This window comes from Saccopteryx bilineata, chromosome 4, assembly GCF_036850765.1.
Source record: "Saccopteryx bilineata isolate mSacBil1 chromosome 4, mSacBil1_pri_phased_curated, whole genome shotgun sequence".
In the NCBI taxonomy this organism is placed as follows: domain Eukaryota; kingdom Metazoa; phylum Chordata; class Mammalia; order Chiroptera; family Emballonuridae; genus Saccopteryx; species Saccopteryx bilineata.
The window spans coordinates 249,265,486-249,283,906 of NC_089493.1; the positions used below are offsets into that span (position 1 = coordinate 249,265,486).

Consider the following 18,421-nt stretch of genomic DNA (forward strand, 5'->3'; position numbering starts at 1 on the left):
AAGTAACTTTACTTTATAAAATTTATAAAGCTGAGTTACAACAAGTTAAAGCATATAATAATATTTACTTACCAAATACTTTGTCAGATTTTCACTAAGTTTGGCAGAATAAATCTTACTATAGTTAAATCTATCTTCTTATTTAGACTTTGGTTGCTCTGCTACTGCCCACCATGAAAACTGGAACATTCACTAGTGGGTGGTAGGGACCAGGTTGACTACCACTGCTCTACACTATCCTTCAGGACTCAGTATTCCATAGTTTTATTCCTAATACAATCACATGCTACTGCACACGTAACCTCAGATACTCTCCTCCGCAATCTCCTTTACATCGACTCTTCACACGGAGACTTCTTTCAAAACTCATGTATTACTTGTCTTATAAGTCTTGATTTTGACATCCTCATGTTCTTTAATCATTCCCACACTTACAAATAAACTAATTCCACAGGTCACAAAAAGAATATGCTTATCATACATTCCATGTCTAAACCACATAATATATATAAAAAACACATAAATCCAGTTTCAGAAAACACATCATACATGTAATAAATGTTGAACAAACAACAGACAAAAGCAATATACCATCCTCAGCCACACTAAACTCATCAATATTCAGGTTCACAAACACCAAACCAAAAACACATTAAGCCTTGGCAGTGTGTTAATCAAAATGTTGTTACCGTAACACCAAGTATATTGCATTCAACATACAATTAGGCTAAAAATCTGAATAATATATATATGAGACACACTCATGTCAGATGATGATAATCTTAAGCATGTCAATAAAGACCAGTGTGTGTGGTTAACATTGAAACAGGGACCCTATAATAATTAATAGATAATTTCTGTAACAACAATTTATTTTTATCTCTATATATACTATGTAAATATAGATATGAATATAAATAAGTAGGTATACATAAAGAAATCTTCAAAAAGCTTTCACCACATATCCCCAAACTATACAGTTTTTCATGGGACATTGAATTGATATTCAATTTTTAGTTTCTGCATACTATCTTTCGGTCATGGTTTTAGTTTTTGTTAATTTGTATAGATCTCCAGAAATATCACATACAAAATTCCTAATCTAACTGACATTCATCAAACACCAAATTTTAATAGGGGTAATTCATATTTTGGAATAAATAAAAATTTAAATGGTAAAGTCGCTTTAAATTCCATCAGATGTGTCATGACGCAATGATGACTGACATATTATGTCCACTCAAAATGTTTGGTTGTTTTTTTTGACAGAGACAGAGAGAGAAACAGATAGGGACAGACAGGCAGGAATGGAAAGAGATGAGAAACATCAATTCTTTGTTGTGGCTCCTTTAGTTGTTCATTGACTGCTTTCTCATATATGCCTTGACCGGGAGGGGAGCAGTAACAGCAGAGTGAGTGAACCTTTGCTCAAGCCAGCAACCTTGGGCTCACGCCAGCAACCAGTGGTTTAAGTCTATGATACCACAAACAAGCCATCAACCCTGCACTCAAGTTGGTGGACCCACGCTCAAGCTGGTGACCTTGGGGTTTTGAACCTGGGCCCTCTGTGTCCCTGTCCGACACTCTATCCACTGCGCCACCGACTGGTCAGGCTCAATATGTATTTTTTGAATTGACACAAATCGCAGAAAAAGTCTATTCTCAAGATTATTTATTTATTCCATTCCCTAGAACTTAAATCAGTTGTGGAGGTCCCAGCATCTGGTGAAACAGTGCAAAAAAACTCTTCATTCTCACAAGATTTTCCTGAGGACTACTCTGTATCCACGCATCCTCATCCTGAGGAGGATGGTAAGAAACATACACAGGTGGGATCTGAGCTTGGACAAGAGATGCTGCTGAGCTGCTCAGCCCAGTCTCCACTGATGTCTCTGTCCCCTCACACACAGGAAAGTGCTAAAGGGCAGATGGACTAGGACTACAGCTTCTGCAGAGTGACACATAGGAAGTGTGCCTTCAAGAACACGGTAGGGTGTCTCCCACAAATTTCCAACATAGCACCACAGGGACAACTGAGGGTGACATGGTGGACTGTGCTGATATGTGAGTGGGAGAGTAATCAGAACCTGCCTCCTCAAATGAGCACAAACTCACATCCTCACACACACTCATACATCGCCCTCCTTCAATCAGATATGGCACTTTCTTCTTCTTTTCACTTTCTCTCACACACACCAGGCTTCATTTCCCATCTCTCTTGTTCCTTCCCTGGTAACATCACATAGGTATACCCTTACTTTCATGCCTTTACACAGTTACTTTCAGACAAACCCATTTACAAAAAAATTCCATAAATAATTCACATTTCCTTACAGATAACCTGTTTTAAATCCCTCATTCTCAACCAGCTCTAGAAACTCACATGCCCTGACTCAAGTAAACTTCCATCGGTTGTAAATCTAATCCATACACCACTCCAGTCCCAGAGTCTCAGACATTCATAGAGCTGCTCATTCTGACAGCTACACACCATCCTCTACACTCTATCAGGGGTCCCCAAACTTTTTACACAGGGGGCCAGTTCACTGTTCCTCAGACAGTTGGAGGGCCACCACATACAGTGCTCCTCTCACTGACCACCAATGAGGTGCCCCTTCCAGAAGTGCGGCAGAGGCCGGATAAATGGCCTCAGGGGGCCACATGCAGCCAGCGGGCTGGAGTTTGGGGACGCCTACAGTCTTATCACCATCTCACTGATAACAGGTTTCACTCCTGCACTGCTCACATGTACTGTCATACCACTCACAAATAGCACACACTCACTCGCCATCCTTTTACCAATTATCAACAAAGCTCACCAGAACATACACATAATGCCCTAGAACATATACACACTACATCCTCGATCTCACAGAATTATACCATGTCAAGAACACAAATAATGCATAACACACACAGACGTCTGAAATATCACATGTAGATGAATTTGCACACCACATGGTCACACAGGGCATGGACTTCTTTACTTACTAAAGACTTCACACAAATATCCTATTTTTCTTCTATTTATAATTTTCTCCTAGAAACCTAATCAATACATTAAAATGTTTAATGTAATAGAACTCCCCAAATGCCTGCATCCCCAACAACTTAAAAAGAAAATAGAATGGAGAAGCACATACAAGGTTTGTACAGCGATGCTAGAAGTGGCTCATGTCATTTTCATTCGCTTTCCATTGTAGAAACACAATCACAGGGCCCTGGCCTGTTAGCTCAGTCAGTTAAGAGCATTGTCCTGAAACAAAAAGGTTGCAGGTTCAATCCCTCGTCAGGGCACATATAGGAGCAACCTGATGTTCCTGTCGCACTCACCCTGCTTCTCAAAACAAAAACAAATCACATGGTAAGAACTATCTGAAAGGGAGGCAGATAAATATAATATAGTTATTTCTTTAGGTGGAAATGAGACAGCAGCAGTCTGTGTTCCATTTAAAAAGAAGCATCTGATTTCACACATAGGTGGGATATAAAACTGAGACTCATAAACATGGATAAAAGTGAAGTGGTTACCAGGAAGACGGGTGTGTGGGCTTTGGGATAGGAGGGAGAGCTGTTGGGGATGTAAAGAGGGACAGATAGGTGACGGAAAATGATTTGACTTCAGGTAATGGGTATACAATAATCATCAGTTTAAAATGATACAGAAAGGTTTACCTGAAATCTATGTACTCTTATTGATCAATGTCACCCTGTTAAATTTAATTTTCTATATAGGATTAAAAAAAAAAACAAAGAAGCATCTTAATGCAAATCCCGGCACGAATGATATTCACTGGCACAATAAATATCACTGTGCATTTAAAAGTTCCATAGTAACTATACACTACCCATCAAGATGAAGGCCCTGTGTGTTCACTCAATATGTCACATAGCAGCCTGCTTCTGTTTGTTCCATACACTGATAAAAACACAAAAACAATCCTGGACCACATCCATATTGCTGTTATTTCATTTCTCAGCAGAGCTGAATTTACAGGAGGATGCATTTGAGTTCAGTCAGGAGGAAGTGGCCCTAAGTCAAACCCAGAATGTTTGGAAGGTTTCTCCTGCTTCAGATGACTTAGTCTACATTTCGACTCTCGATGACCTGATGTTAGGTGCTGGTAAGAAGGAACTTCTGAACAGAATGCAAAGGGAAGTGGGATCTAGACAGAGCCCAGAGACAATCTGAGTGATTCTGCCCATTAGTTGATACAAGGCTGCCTGGATTAAAAAAAAAAAAGCCAACTCAGAATGCTTCTGCTTCTGCATCTTCTTTCATGTGATCAGCAGTGGAAGCAAAATTCCCATGAAGAAAACATGTACAGGACTGGAGAAGGCCATAGGAGATCAGAGGAGAACAGTGATGTGTGTGTGGAAATAATGGGACAGGGACTAAGGGGATGAGTGTTCTATGAAAAAAACATGGAAGAATATGTCAGTATGAGTCAAACAAGGACATATCATATTACCAGGAAGATGTGAAAGCACTAATGACTTAAAAAAGGCCCAGCATGGTTGGGCCTAAAGCACAGCACTTGAGGTTGTGTACAAGAGACCCTGTCGTAGACCCAACCTTTAGTGCTGGCCAACTACCTTTCACGTACGGTTCTAACTTTCTGATGATCTCTACAGACCTCCCGAGATATCACATACAAGATAATTAATCCCACTGACATACATCACAAAATTTACTTACATTTTGAGTTTATTTTTTCAGTAAATGAACCGGCATATGGGACAGTCCCCTAATTTATATGAGAGCAAGTGTCATGTGTGGTATTGATGAATGACATATTATGTCCACTCAACATGTATTTTTTGAATTGACACAGACCCTAGAAATGTCACATTCTAACATTCTTTCTCTCGTCCAATCCCCATAACTTGAATCAGTTGTGGAGATCCAAACATCTGCTGAGACACAAAAAGAAAACGCTTTATTCTCAGAAGACTTAACGGGAGACCCCTTGGCATCCACGTGTCCCCGTCCTGAGGAGGATGGTAAGGAACACACACAGGTGGGATCTGAGCTTGGACAGGAGATGCTGCTGAGCTACTCAGCCCAGTCTCCACTGATTTCACTGTCCCCTCTCACACAGGAAAGGGCTAAAGGGCTCACTGATTGGTACTAAAGCTTCTGCTGAAAGACACACAGGGAGATCAGCTTCAAGTACAGGGCAAGGTGCTTCAGCACAAATTCCAAGATAGGAACACTGGGACAGTGGGGGGTGACATGGTGGACTGTGGTGATATGTGAGGAGGAGTGTAATCAGAACCTGCACCCACAGTTCAGCACAAAGCTACATCCTCACACACTCTCTCACACCAGTCCTCCTTCTACCAGGTATGATCCCATTACTCTGCTTCACTTTTCCTCCCAAATACACAGCCTTCATCCCCCGTCCACCTTCCTCCTTCTCCAGTAATGTCACATGGATACACATTTAGCACACTCCTTCACAAAACCATTTTCAGACACACCGATTTACAGCTAATTCCATATATAATCCTCATCCCCTCACACAGATTACACACTCATCCTCATCCTCATTGCCCCCATTGGCACTCACTGTCCTCTTCATTCATTTCCTTATTGTCTCCTACATGTATATAAATTCTCAATGGTGTATTTTTCTCCTGCCATACAAAGAGTTATAATTTCTCTGACTTCCAAGGTCTAGATTAGTCATCGCTGTTTTAAACGTTATAGAAATTGAGGGCCACAATACATACTTTGTTTCCTGTCACTCATCATTATATTTGTGTAATGTATCCAAGATGCATGCACATTTAGTTCATTCATTTTTGGTGTATACATACCATTGCATGAATATGCTTTCTTTATTGATTGTACTTTTCAATCTTTGGGTTGCTTTCAATCTGGGGCTACTAGAAATAAAGATGTTTTAACATTCTATAATATTGATTTGCAATATGAATACTTTTCTATTTGATGAATGCTTAAAAGTTAGATTGCTAGACCTTAGTTTCTATACACAGCATTACTCCTTCAGAACTCAGTAGTCCATTCTTTTATTTCCTAATGCAGTGACATGCTCCTGCATGTGTAACCTTAGACACTGTGCTCTGTACTCTCAGTTACGTTGGCTCTTCACATGGAGTCATGTTTTAAAAGGCCATGTATTCTCTGACTTATAATCCTTGATTTTGATATCCTCATGGTCTTTGATCATTCCTTCACATTTACAAAAAACTAATTCCACGGGTCACAATAAGAATATGCTCATAATACATTCCATGTCTAAATCACATAATATATATAAAACACACATAAATCCACAGTTACAGAAGATACATCATACACGGAATATGTGTTGAACAAACAACAGACAAAAGCAACATACCATCCTCAATCAGAGAAAATTCATCAATATTCAGGTTCACTAGCACCAAAATAATTATACATTAGGCCTTGACAAATTTTATTGACTTAAACACCAAGCATATTCCTTCAACATACCATTTTGCTACAAATCTCAATAATATGTACATACAATAGACACATTCATGACAGAAGATGATAATATTAAACATTTCAATAATGACCAGTGAGTGTGGTTAACACTAAAACATGGACAGTGACCTCATAATAATGAAGTTAATTATTGTAGTGATAAAAATTTATCTTTACATCTCTCTGTTGTACATATATATCTACGTCAATACAGACATCAATATAAATAGATAGATGTATGTGCAGAAATCTTCACAGAATTTTCACCACATATCCACAAATTGTATAGTTTTTCATGGGGACATTGAGTTGATATGCAACATTTAGTTCATACACAATGTCTTTCAGGCATGGTTCTAGTTTTTGTTAACTTCTATAGATCTCCAGAAATAATACAAACAAAATTCCTAATCCCACTGACATTCATCAACAGAAAATTATAATAGGTGTTTCTTTATATTTTGGAGTAATTGGAATTTAAGTGGAAAAGTCACGTTAATTTCCATCAAAGCAAGTACATGTGAGGTGATGATGACTGACATATAATGTCCACTCAATATATATTGTTTGAATTGTCACAAACTCCAGAAAATGTCTCATCACAATGTTCTTTATGTATAACATTCCCCAGAGCTAGAATCAGTGGTGGAGGTCCAAGCATCTGGTCAGATAGCACAAGAAAACTCTTCAAACTCAGAAGATTTAATGGAGGATTACTCTGCATCCACATGTCCCCATCCTAATGAGGAAGGTAAGAAACATACAAACACACACAGGTGGGATCAGAGCTTCGACAAGAGATGCTGCTGAGCTGCTGAGCCCAGTGTCTACTGATGTCACTGTCCCCTCCCACACAGGAAAGGGCTACAGCACCGACGGACTAGTACTAAGGCTTCTGCAGAGGGACACACAGGAAGTGTGCCTTTAAGACAAGGCAAGGTGGCTCAGCACAAATTTTAGTATAAGAACACTGGGACAGCTCTGGGTGACGTGGCGCATTGTGCTGACATGTGACTAGGGGTATAATCAGAACTTGCCCCCTCCGTTGAGTGCAACTCACATTCTCACACACTCTCACACATCTGTCCTCCTTCAACCCAGGATGGCCCCATTTGTTCTTTCACTTCTTCTCAAATACACAGGACTTCATCCCCACTTACCTTTCCCCTTCTCCAGTGGCATCCCATATGTACACACTTATCTTCATTCCTTCACTGTTATTTTAGACTGACACATTTACACATTAATTATAAATCATTCACATCTCCTCACACAGATAACCTGTTTCTAATCCCTTATTCCCAGCCAAATTCTAGAAAACTCACATGTCCTGGAGGAAATTAATGTCCATCTGCTGTCTTTCAAGTCTGTTACCCACTATAGCCACAAAGCCTCAGATCTACAGAGAGATGCTCATTCTGAGACCTACACACATGTCCTCCACACTCGAGGTCTAACCACCTCACAGGGAGAACTGTCTCACCCCTGCACTGTTCACATGTGCTGTCACACCACTAACAATCATGTGCATGAGCATTCACCATCCCCTTTTACAAACATCTAACCACTCAACAGGTATGTCCCAGAATATACATACTACTTCAGTAGAATATATGTTCTACGTTAAATTCTCCTTGCCACAAAGTCATACCATGTAATCAACTCAGATAATGTACACTACACAGAGAATTCTGAAATATCACACACACATGAGCATTCACTCCACATGCTTACACCGGGCCTGACCAGTTTAACTCCTACTGACTTCGAGCACACATCCTAGTTTTCACATGTTTGAAATTTTCTTTCCTAGGATTCCTTCAGATGCCTGTATTTCATGACTTGGAGCAATCAGAGATCCCCCCTCTCTGTCCACCTGCCGCACATCCACTCCACTCGGTTGATAAAAACAAGTCCTTTATGTCCTCAGTGCATGACACAGAGGAGAGGGTCATTTATTACATGCCTGTCCAAAGGAGAAGGGTGGTTACGACTCTATGGGAAACACAGGAAGGTTTGGTGTGTCCTTCAAAAAAGATAAAAATGGAGGAAATGACCTATATTGAAAAGGTCCATAAAAATGTCCCCCTCTCTCACATGTCTCGGAAGAGACGCCTAACTGACCATGAGCCCAGCTTAGACACCAGAGCCCAAGGGAAAAGAAAGAAGGCTGAGACTCTAGCAGTGCCTTCAGGTCTAGACGAGTATCCCAGGGTCAAGACACCTGAGTGGCTGGTGGCCCCGGACCGTGGCTTCAAGTGCATGGCCTGCTGCCGGGTGTTCCCCAGCTTACAGGTCCTGCAGGAGCACGTGGAGTACGGGGTCACTGAGGGCTTCAGCTGCCATGTTTTCCATCGTGCCATGGCCCGTCTGAACCGCAAAAAGCAGAAAGAAAAGAACAAGAAATCAAGAAGGCGACACATAGATGTCAGATGGATGAACAACTTGGCATGAAGAAAACCCCTTTCAACTAAACAGCCCCTAAAATAGGGGAAGTGGAGGTTATATTCTACTGAGGGCTGCACTCTGTTTTAGCAGCAATAGTTCCCACCCTTTTTATGCATATCTATCACCATCTCTACTGCTCCCCACCACTATGAGCTGACAACCCCTTTTTTAATACTAGTCCCCATTTTCTAGAAGAAGAAGGCAGACCACAGTATCCCGGATATTTCCTTATTCTCTATCTAAGTTATTACACCCCTACATACAACATCCATGAATATGTGCTTTAGCAAAAGAGTGCAGATTCTATAAAATTTCATAGTGCAGATTATAATTCCCCTCCTCTATATTCACCCCACATTTCCCTGAAAGTGGTGTTTGTTAACTTTGTATATTTTTCTCTGTCCTTTTGTTTAAGAAACATATGCCTCTTCCCATAGTTCCCTCTAACACAGTGTTTCCCAACCTTTTTTGTGCCATGCCCCACCTTAACCTTTCTAAAATTTTTATGTCCCCCCTATGTAACATACATAATTTTTAACATTAAAAAATTGATTTGTTCACTTAATAAACATAAATGATAGGTTCTAGGAAGAAATCACTATGAAATTGTTAACAAAACACAGTAAGTAAAATTTCAAAACATATAATGAAAAACAGAAATTTAAATTCCAAATAATTTTAATACAGATTTTTCTATATTAAGTTATTATTTTAATTTAGTGTGATCCTTGCACTTGATGCTTGCTGCACAGAGATTTTATATTAGGTTCCAATTTGGTTAGCTTTAGTCTCAAGTCTCCACATTGTGTTATATCCAGCCGATTTCTTTTTTTTTACCAGTAAATCATTTACAGCACTAAGTCCACATTCAGCTAAAAATGAAGATGGAAATAGTAGCAATAGTTTTCTTGCACATTTGGTTTAATTTGGGTATTTAATTTCTGTTTCCTCACAAAGCCATGCCATCGCTCCTTTGATATTAAATAAAGCTTTAACTGACTCATCATTTTGCAATTCTGTGAGTTCTTCTTGATACTGCATATTTGATATATCAGACAAATCCACTAACATTGGCTGCATCATCCATGTTGGGAAATCAATTTGTTTTAAATCAGAAAATCTTTCTTTTAAATCAGCCGATAGAATATTCAAATGATTGACAATAACAAGTAAAGCGGTATCAGTTACTTCACATTTTTGGAGCCAATGAAACTGTTTAAAGTTTTTGTTGTTAATATGTTTCTGACATTACTCAATATTGGTAATGAAACCAAATATCTTTGCTTTTGCATCGACAAGAGTTTTATTTGTTCCTTGAAGTTGCTTATTTAATATATTTAGTTTTTCAAAGATATCGGCTAAATAACTCACAAATGCTTTACCATCTATTGTTAACAGATACTTCATTTCAGGTTTGTCGCTTAAGAAATCACTAAGAGTATCAAACAGTTCCATAAATCTTTTCACACAGTTTCCTTTAGATAGCCATCTTACTTCAGTATGAAGTAAAAGCCTCACATGGTCTTCATTTTGTTCTTCACAAAATAGCTTGAAAAGACGCTCACATTTGGCACTAGCTTTAATAGCATCAACACACTTTATTACTGTATGTAATACTTCATTCAGAACAGGCGAGATGTTTTTAGCTACCAAGTTTTCCCTATGAATAACACAATGCACAAGAATCATTTCTGGATTCGCATCTTTCATCAATTTTAAGCAGCCATTTTTCTTGCCCATCATATTGGGAGCACCATCTGCACCACATGATGTTATATTTTTCATTGGTATATCATTGACATTGAAGTAGTTTTTTAGCTTATTATATATATCTTTGGAGGTAGTGGTGCTTTCTAATCTTTTACAGAACAACATTTCTTCAGCAAAATGTCCTTTATCAATATATCTTACGTAAGTTATCAATACTGCCTGTCTCTCAAAGTTGATTCATCCATTTGCAAGGAGAATTTTCTTGTTTTCAGCTTTTCAATAAGTTGTTTTTCAATATCCTCACTCATTTCGTCTATTCTTCTGCTAACAGAATTGTTACTGAGTGGCATAGCTTTTACATCTTTGTCATCTTTTTCAAGAACCGTTTTAAGAAATGCTGATATTGACAGTTTTATTAAATTCTCTTCTATAGTGTGATTTTCTCCAGTTTTAGCAATGAATAAAGAAATTTGATAACTAGCCTCAAGAACACGATTATTAGTTGAAGTATGAGCAGTAAATAGAGACTTTAGTGTTGTTCTTTTTTCAAAATTTTTCTTTAAAGTTTTAAAGTATCTCAAATCTGAATTAATATAAGCACTATGTTTTGCCTTCAAATGAGCCTCAAGATGACCTCGTTTCATTGACTCATTGGTCAAGCATTGCTGGCATAAAAGACAAAAAGGAATCCGCTCATCGTGAACAGCGGGTATGAACCAAAATTTTAAATATTACTCTGAATATTGATGAGTTTTTTTCTTGCTTGCACCACTCATTTTACTATGGGTTATAATAAAAATAAGATCAATTAAAAACTAATATTAAAATATGTGTTAAAATATATTCAATATGTCATAGAGTAAACGTATACTAAAAATTCATATTTATTTAAATGTATATAACACATTTACTACACTACCACCGCAAATCAAAAGGTATCTATATTTTTTCCACTTGACAAAAGTTTCTGGAAAGTTATGCTTCTAAAATTAAAATTGTCATGCATGCACTACTATAGCCCCAATAATATTTATAAAATATTATTGCTTTCTAGCCCCGATGCAAGAAATACTTAATAAAGAGTTTAATATTGAAAAAACTAAAATCAAATACTTACCAATTATATCTATACAATATACATATGTATATTTATTAAATCAACGAGCTTTTACAACAGTTTTGACTGACATTTATTTCAAATTAACACCAACTGAATGATGTGAAACACTACAGAAGTTGCGATGGGCCAATCAGGTGAGAATAACTGTGTTGTTTAGCGAGTTTTTAAAACGTCCGGGGTTCCCCGCGGCAGACGGCACACTCCGCGGTGAACCCAGGACGAAGTTTACTTGACGACGCCAATCACCCAGTGGATATCTTGGTCTCGTCAAACGAAATTATACTTAATAATTATTTACCGCAATTATTTAAGAATTGCATTTTTTGTTAAATTTGGCACCGATATCTAGCATTGCATTTAAATGGCCCCGGGGCGAAAGAGTTAAAGTCATGTCCAGTCCATTTTCAAATTGCCCCCCTTAACTATCAAATTGCCCCCCTGTGGGGCGTGGGCCCCACATTGGGAAACACTGCCCCCACACTGTTTGGCTGGAGGACAGACAGTCTTATTGAGAGAAGAGCAGGGATGAAAGGAACAGCAACTATAACCCATCTCTTAGCTTCTGTGAACTTGTGGACAACAGGTGCACACACACTTGTATACGTGCATACCCACGGGAAAGGATGGCACACAAAATGCATAGTTTCGTGATAATCTCATATGCATCAATACAGGGGTCCATAATGCCACAGTGAAGTTTAAAGTTTGATACCTTCTAGGGTAAAAGCTATCATCTTTGAAAAATATAATTTGCTTGTTTAATAATTTGTCTGTTGCCTGACCAGGCAGTGGCGCAGTGGATAGAGCGCCAGACTGGGATGTGGAGGACCCAGGTTCGAGACCCCAAGGTCGCCAGCTTGAGTGTGGGCTCATCTGGTTTGAGCAAGGTTCACCAGCTTGAGCCTAAGGTTGCTGGCTCAAACAAGGAGTCACTCAGTCTGCTGTAGCCCCCAGTCAAGGCACATATGAGAAATCAATCAATGAACAACAAAGGAACTACAACAAAGAATTGATGTTTCTCACTTCTCTCCCTTCCTGCCTGTCTTTCCCTCTCTCTGACTCTCTCCCTGTCTCTGCCACACACACACACCATACAAAAATAATAATAAAATTAAATAATTTGTCATTTACACTTAACTTTGTACATTTTTAAAGATACATTTTTATTTTTGTCACTGGCACCTTCAGAGGCTTAGAAACAAAATGTGGAAATTAAAAAAATATTACTTACACTTCACAAAAGTACATATACAGGAGAAGGGAAATCAAAATAGTTTCACTTTTAAATGATGCTCTTTAAAATTTGTACTTTATACTCTCTTGAAATTATGAAGGTATAAAACTACAGTAGCATTGTGGACACCTGTATATATACATACTAGATTATCTTGAAATTACCCATGCTGTGTTTCATGTCTCCCCATGGATATGTACGTGTAGAAATGTATACACACCAGTGTGCACAACTTCACAGAAGCAAAGAGGTGCATTATAGCTGCTGTCCGCTTTATCTCACCAGAATTTTTTATACCTTCCATTGAAAAGAAGATGTGAAAGGCCAAATATGTGGGCAAGTGACAAAGAGTAGCCAGATAAAGTCATTAATTCACAAATTGGCTTTCATGGTCAACCCGGCAGTAAACATCTATCCATGGTGGACGAATCTGTACTAATAGCTTGGAGAATTGAAACAGAAGAGAGATTGTGGGAACAGTGGTGAATTATACTTTTTCTGCAACTCAAATTATGGTGTATCCACTGCTGAACTGCTTCTAATCCTCTTTTTGAAAGATCTGGCTATTTTACCTGTTAGTATAATTCACTAAACCTCTGCACTAACACTTGAATACATTTTTTATTTTTTCTTCCTTTAGCCTGAGTCATTTACTGTTGTTTGTAACATAATGTGCCTTCCTTGATGCAAATTAACTTCAACATGATAATTTCTTCCATTTTAATAGCTGAAATGATCTAATATCTATAAAGGAATAACACATTATATTCCTCTGACCTTACATTGAAACAAGGATATAGTCGTACTCACTGCCCTTAATTAAAATGGTGCATTTAAGATGTTTGGGTGTCTAAAACAAATGACTTGAATGAACAAAATCGACTTCCATAGAGAAGACCTGCGTTTAGATTCCTTACTGCTACTTAGCAGCTTTATACACTTCCTGAGTCAACACTCTCATCTTGAACATGGAGGCCATAATATCTAAAATAAAACTAAGTGTGAAGGTAAGAAGGCATAAATACACTTAATACAGTGTCTGGCAGAGTTAACAGAAAATAGTTTTTTTCATTCATTTTTGAGAATTTTTAACCGTTGTATTTTAGCTTTTGATTATGATGCATCCAAGTAAAATTTATTTTTAGTTTATATAGTTTGAGATTTGTTCAGCTTTAAATTTTGTTTTTTTTGTGTGTGTGTATGTGTATGTGTGACAGAGACAGAGAGACAGAGAGAGGGACAGATAGGGACAGGCAGACAAGAAGGGAGAGAGATGAGAAGCATCAGTTCTTCGTTGTAGCTCCTTAGTTGTTCACTGATTGCTTTCTCATATGTGCCTGACCAGGGGGCTAGAGCAGAGCGAGTGACCCTTTGCTCAAGGCAGAGACTTTGGGCTTCAAGCAAATGAGCTTTCGGCTCAACCCAGCAACCATGTGGTCATGTCTATAATCCCACGCTCACGCCAGTGACCCTGAGCTCAAGCTGGTGAACCTGTGCTCAAGCCAGATGAGCCTGAGCTCAAGCTGGTGACCTGGGGTTTTAAACCTGGGTCCTCTGCATCCCAGTCCAACACTCTATCCATTGAGCCACCACCTGGTCAGGCTAATTTTTTTTAATTTTTGAAATAATTATAAACTTACAAGACGTGAAAGAAATAGTCCAGAGAGGTCCCGTATACCCATCACCCAGCTGCTCCCAACATTAAGTACAGTAGTATCACCTCCAGGACACTGACTGGAACACGGCACTAAACCTGAGAGCAGACCCTACTCAGATTTACTATTTTTTCACGCATGCATTCCTGTAGGATTTTATGTATGAATTAGGGCATTTTATCACTTGTATAGATTTCTATTGTCATCCCTACAAAACAAACACAGAGGTTTAATCTCCTCAGCAGTTTTCTCATGTTGCCCTTTATCGTCACATCCATCCTCCCTTTCTAACGCGTGTCATGTCTGCTTTCATGAATTGTCTACAAAACAACAGAGAAATAGCTTTACTCATATCACAGATGAAGCCTAATTTACTTAGTGTACAAAAAGGTACATGGAAATAATACCTCAAAAAAACCCCACTAATAAAATAAATGACCTTGAACAGTTTCACTCAAAACATATAAATAGTCTTTTAAATAAGTAGAGACACAAAATGTCATTGTTTAAAATTATAATTATGTATTTTTTTTCTGAAGCTGGAAACGGGGAGAGACAGACAGACTCCCTCATGCGCCCGACTGGGATCCACCCGGCATGCCCACCAGGGGCGACGCTCTGCCCACCAGGGGGCAATGCTCTGCCCCTCTGGGGTGTCGCTCTGCAGCGACCAGAGCCACTCTAGCGCCTGGGGCAGAGGCCAAGGAGCCATCCCCAGTGCCCAGGCCATCTTTGCTCCAATGGAGCCTTGGCTGCGGGAGGGGAAGAGAGATAGAGAGGAAGGAGGGGAGGGGTGGAGAAGCAAATGGGCGCTTCTCCTATGTGCCCTGGCCGGGAATCGAACCCGGGTCCCCCACGCGCCAGGCCGATGCTCTACCGCTGATCCAACCAGCCAGGGCCTATAATTATGTTTTTATTGATTAGATTATATTAAAAATTATGGAGAAAAATGAAAACATTAGCTATTGATGGAAATATTAAAATTTAAATGTATACTATTCTTAGCTTTACTTTTAAAAGTATATTTTATAATTGGATACATATAGACATACACATATACACACATAAAATATGTTCATTTTGGCATTTTTATAGCAAATCATAGCAAAAAAATTAATTATCACAGAGTGAAATACTAAAAAGCTACTTTAAAAATGAAACAAATTTTTAAAGAGCTCCAAATAATTTTTTAAATGAAAATTATCTTGTATTTACTGTATTCTTATTTATGTAAAAATTTTTACAAACCTAGAATCTATCTATCCATCCATCTTTATTGATTCTTAACAGGTTCTGCTCATTGGATTTTGAGTTTTTAAAGACCACAGTAAAAGTGGAGGTTTAGATATTTTATTTGTGAGCATAATAGGGACCATGCTATTCTGAAAATGATTACTTTAAAGACAATGAAAGAGGTGTTTGTTTACAGATTTTAAAACAAAGTTCATGAAGGTAGGATCCCAGAGTTCTTAAAAGTGTTTTACTGTTTAATGTACTTAAAAGTGTTTTACTACTATATACTCTATTACTATTACAATGCTTGTGCTACTTTAATTTACACTGTCCATATTTTATCAAATGTATATTCTATATCATTTTTTTCTAGAAAAAAGCTAAAAAACAAAGTACCCATAAATGAAGAGTGAAAAAAATCTCCTTAAAATAGCATCATATTTTTAAAAGAGGATATCTTCATTTCCTGCTCCACTGAAATAACTCTTAGCACAGTCAACACTGATCTATTTTCTTAAATCTCAAAGTATGCATTTTTCTAAAATTTTCAGCACCATCAACATGAACCAGTTCTTAAAAGACTTTCCCTTGGCTTTTATTCTGAAACACTTTCTGATTTTTACTTCTGTTTCTCTTTTCCCTCACTCCTTCAATATCTACTTTGTAAGCCTTTGGTCTGTTTAAAAAAATCCTTCACATTTCTTTTCCTTAAAACCTCTCCTTTCCTCATGCCATTTTTTCTCCCTCCACAATCTAATTCATGCACATGACTTAAATTGTTCCATATACAGATAATTTGCAAGTGTACTACCTAAGTTCAGACCTCTCCTTTGAGGTCCAGACTTCCCTATCTAATTAGCATCTTAACATCTGCTCTATGATGTCTCAGAGGTAACTCAAAGTCAGTATGTCCAAAGTAAACTTACAGTATTCATTCAAAACACTGATTCTCTGAAAATGTTCCTTCTCTCAGTGAAAGACATTGTTAATCAATCCAGCCTCAAGAACAGGCATACAGATCAATGGAACAGAACAGAGAACTCAGAAATAAACCCATGCCTTTATGGTTATTTAATACAAGAGTATACAATGGAGTAAAGACAGTGTCTTTAATAAATGGCATTGGGAAAATAGGACAGGTACGTGCAAAACATAGAAAAAATTAAAATAGACCACCAATTTATACCATTCACAAAAATAAATTCAAAATGAATAAAAGACTTAAATGTAAGTTGTAAAACCATAAAAATCCTAGAAGAAAACAAGCAATTGACTCTCAGACATCTCACATAGCAATATTTTTGCTGATTTATCTCCCTGGGCAAGTGAAATAAAAGACAAAATAAACAAATGGGACTATATGAAATTCTAAAGCTTTTGCAAAGCAAAAGACGCCGTTAACAAAATAAAAAGATAACCCATTCAATAGGAGAACATATTTTCTGATACATCTGATAAGGGGTTAATAACCAAAATTTATGAAAAACATGAAACTGAACACCAGGAAGAGAAACAATCCAATTAAAAAATGAGCAAAGGACCTGAATAGAAACTTCTCCAAAGAGGCCATACAGATGGCCAACAGGCATATGAGAAAATGCTCAACATCACTAATCATCAGAGAAATGCAAATTAAAACCACAATGAGATATCACCTCACACCTGCCAGAATGGCTTTCTTTTTTTTTTTTTTTTTTTACTCTTTTTTTTTTTTAATAATTTTATTTTTTTAATGGGGTGACATCAACAAATCAGGATACATATATTCAAAGATAACAAGTCCAGGTTATTTTGTAGTTCAATTATGTTGCCTACCCACCACCCAAAGTCAGATTGTCCTCTGTCACCTTCTATCTTGTTTTCTTTGTGCCCCTCCCCACCCTCTATCCCTCTCCCATTCCCCCCATAACCACCACACTCTTATCAATGTCTCTTAGTTTCACTATTATGTCCCACCTACGTATGGAATAATACAGTTCCTGTTTTTTTCTGATTTACTTATTTCGCTTCGTATCATGTTATCAAGATCCCACCATTTTGCTGTAAATGTTCCGATGTCATTATTTCTTATGGCTGAGTAGTATTCCATAGTGTATATGTGCCACATCTTTTTTATCCAGTCATCTATTGATGGGCTTTTTGGTTGTTTCAATGTCCTGGCCACTGTGAACAATGCTGCAATAAACATGGGGCTGCATGTGTCTTTACGTATCAATGTTTCTGAGTTTTTGGGATATATACCCAGTAGAGGGATTGCTGGGTCATAAGGTAGTTCTATTTGCAGTTTTTTGAGGAACCACCATACTTTCTTCCATAATGGTTGTACTACTTTACATTCCCACCAACAGTGAATGAGGGTTCCTTTTTCTCCACAGCCTCTCCAACATTTGCTATTACCTGACTTGCTAATAACAGCTAATCGAACAGGTGTGAGGTGGTATCTCATTGCCGTTTTGATTAAGGAACTAGAAAAAGAAGAACAAAGACAACCCAAAACCAGCCGAAGAAAGGAGATAATAAAAATCAGAGCAGAAATAAATGAA

At 38.0% G+C, this 18,421-nt stretch overlaps 1 protein-coding gene across 1 annotated transcript in view; it reads right to left on the minus strand.

Annotated features, from left to right (window-relative positions):
- The window catches only part of DTWD2 (DTW domain containing 2), a 137,372-nt gene that overhangs the window by 30,268 nt on the left and 88,683 nt on the right, over nucleotides 1-18,421 (minus strand). Inside the window, exons 3-4 of the mRNA XM_066273814.1 lie at nucleotides 8,772-8,848; nucleotides 378-490 (exon numbers count right to left, since the gene is read on the minus strand). Coding sequence (XP_066129911.1) covers nucleotides 378-490; nucleotides 8,772-8,848 — 190 coding nt within the window. The remainder of the gene's footprint in view (nucleotides 1-377; nucleotides 491-8,771; nucleotides 8,849-18,421) is intronic.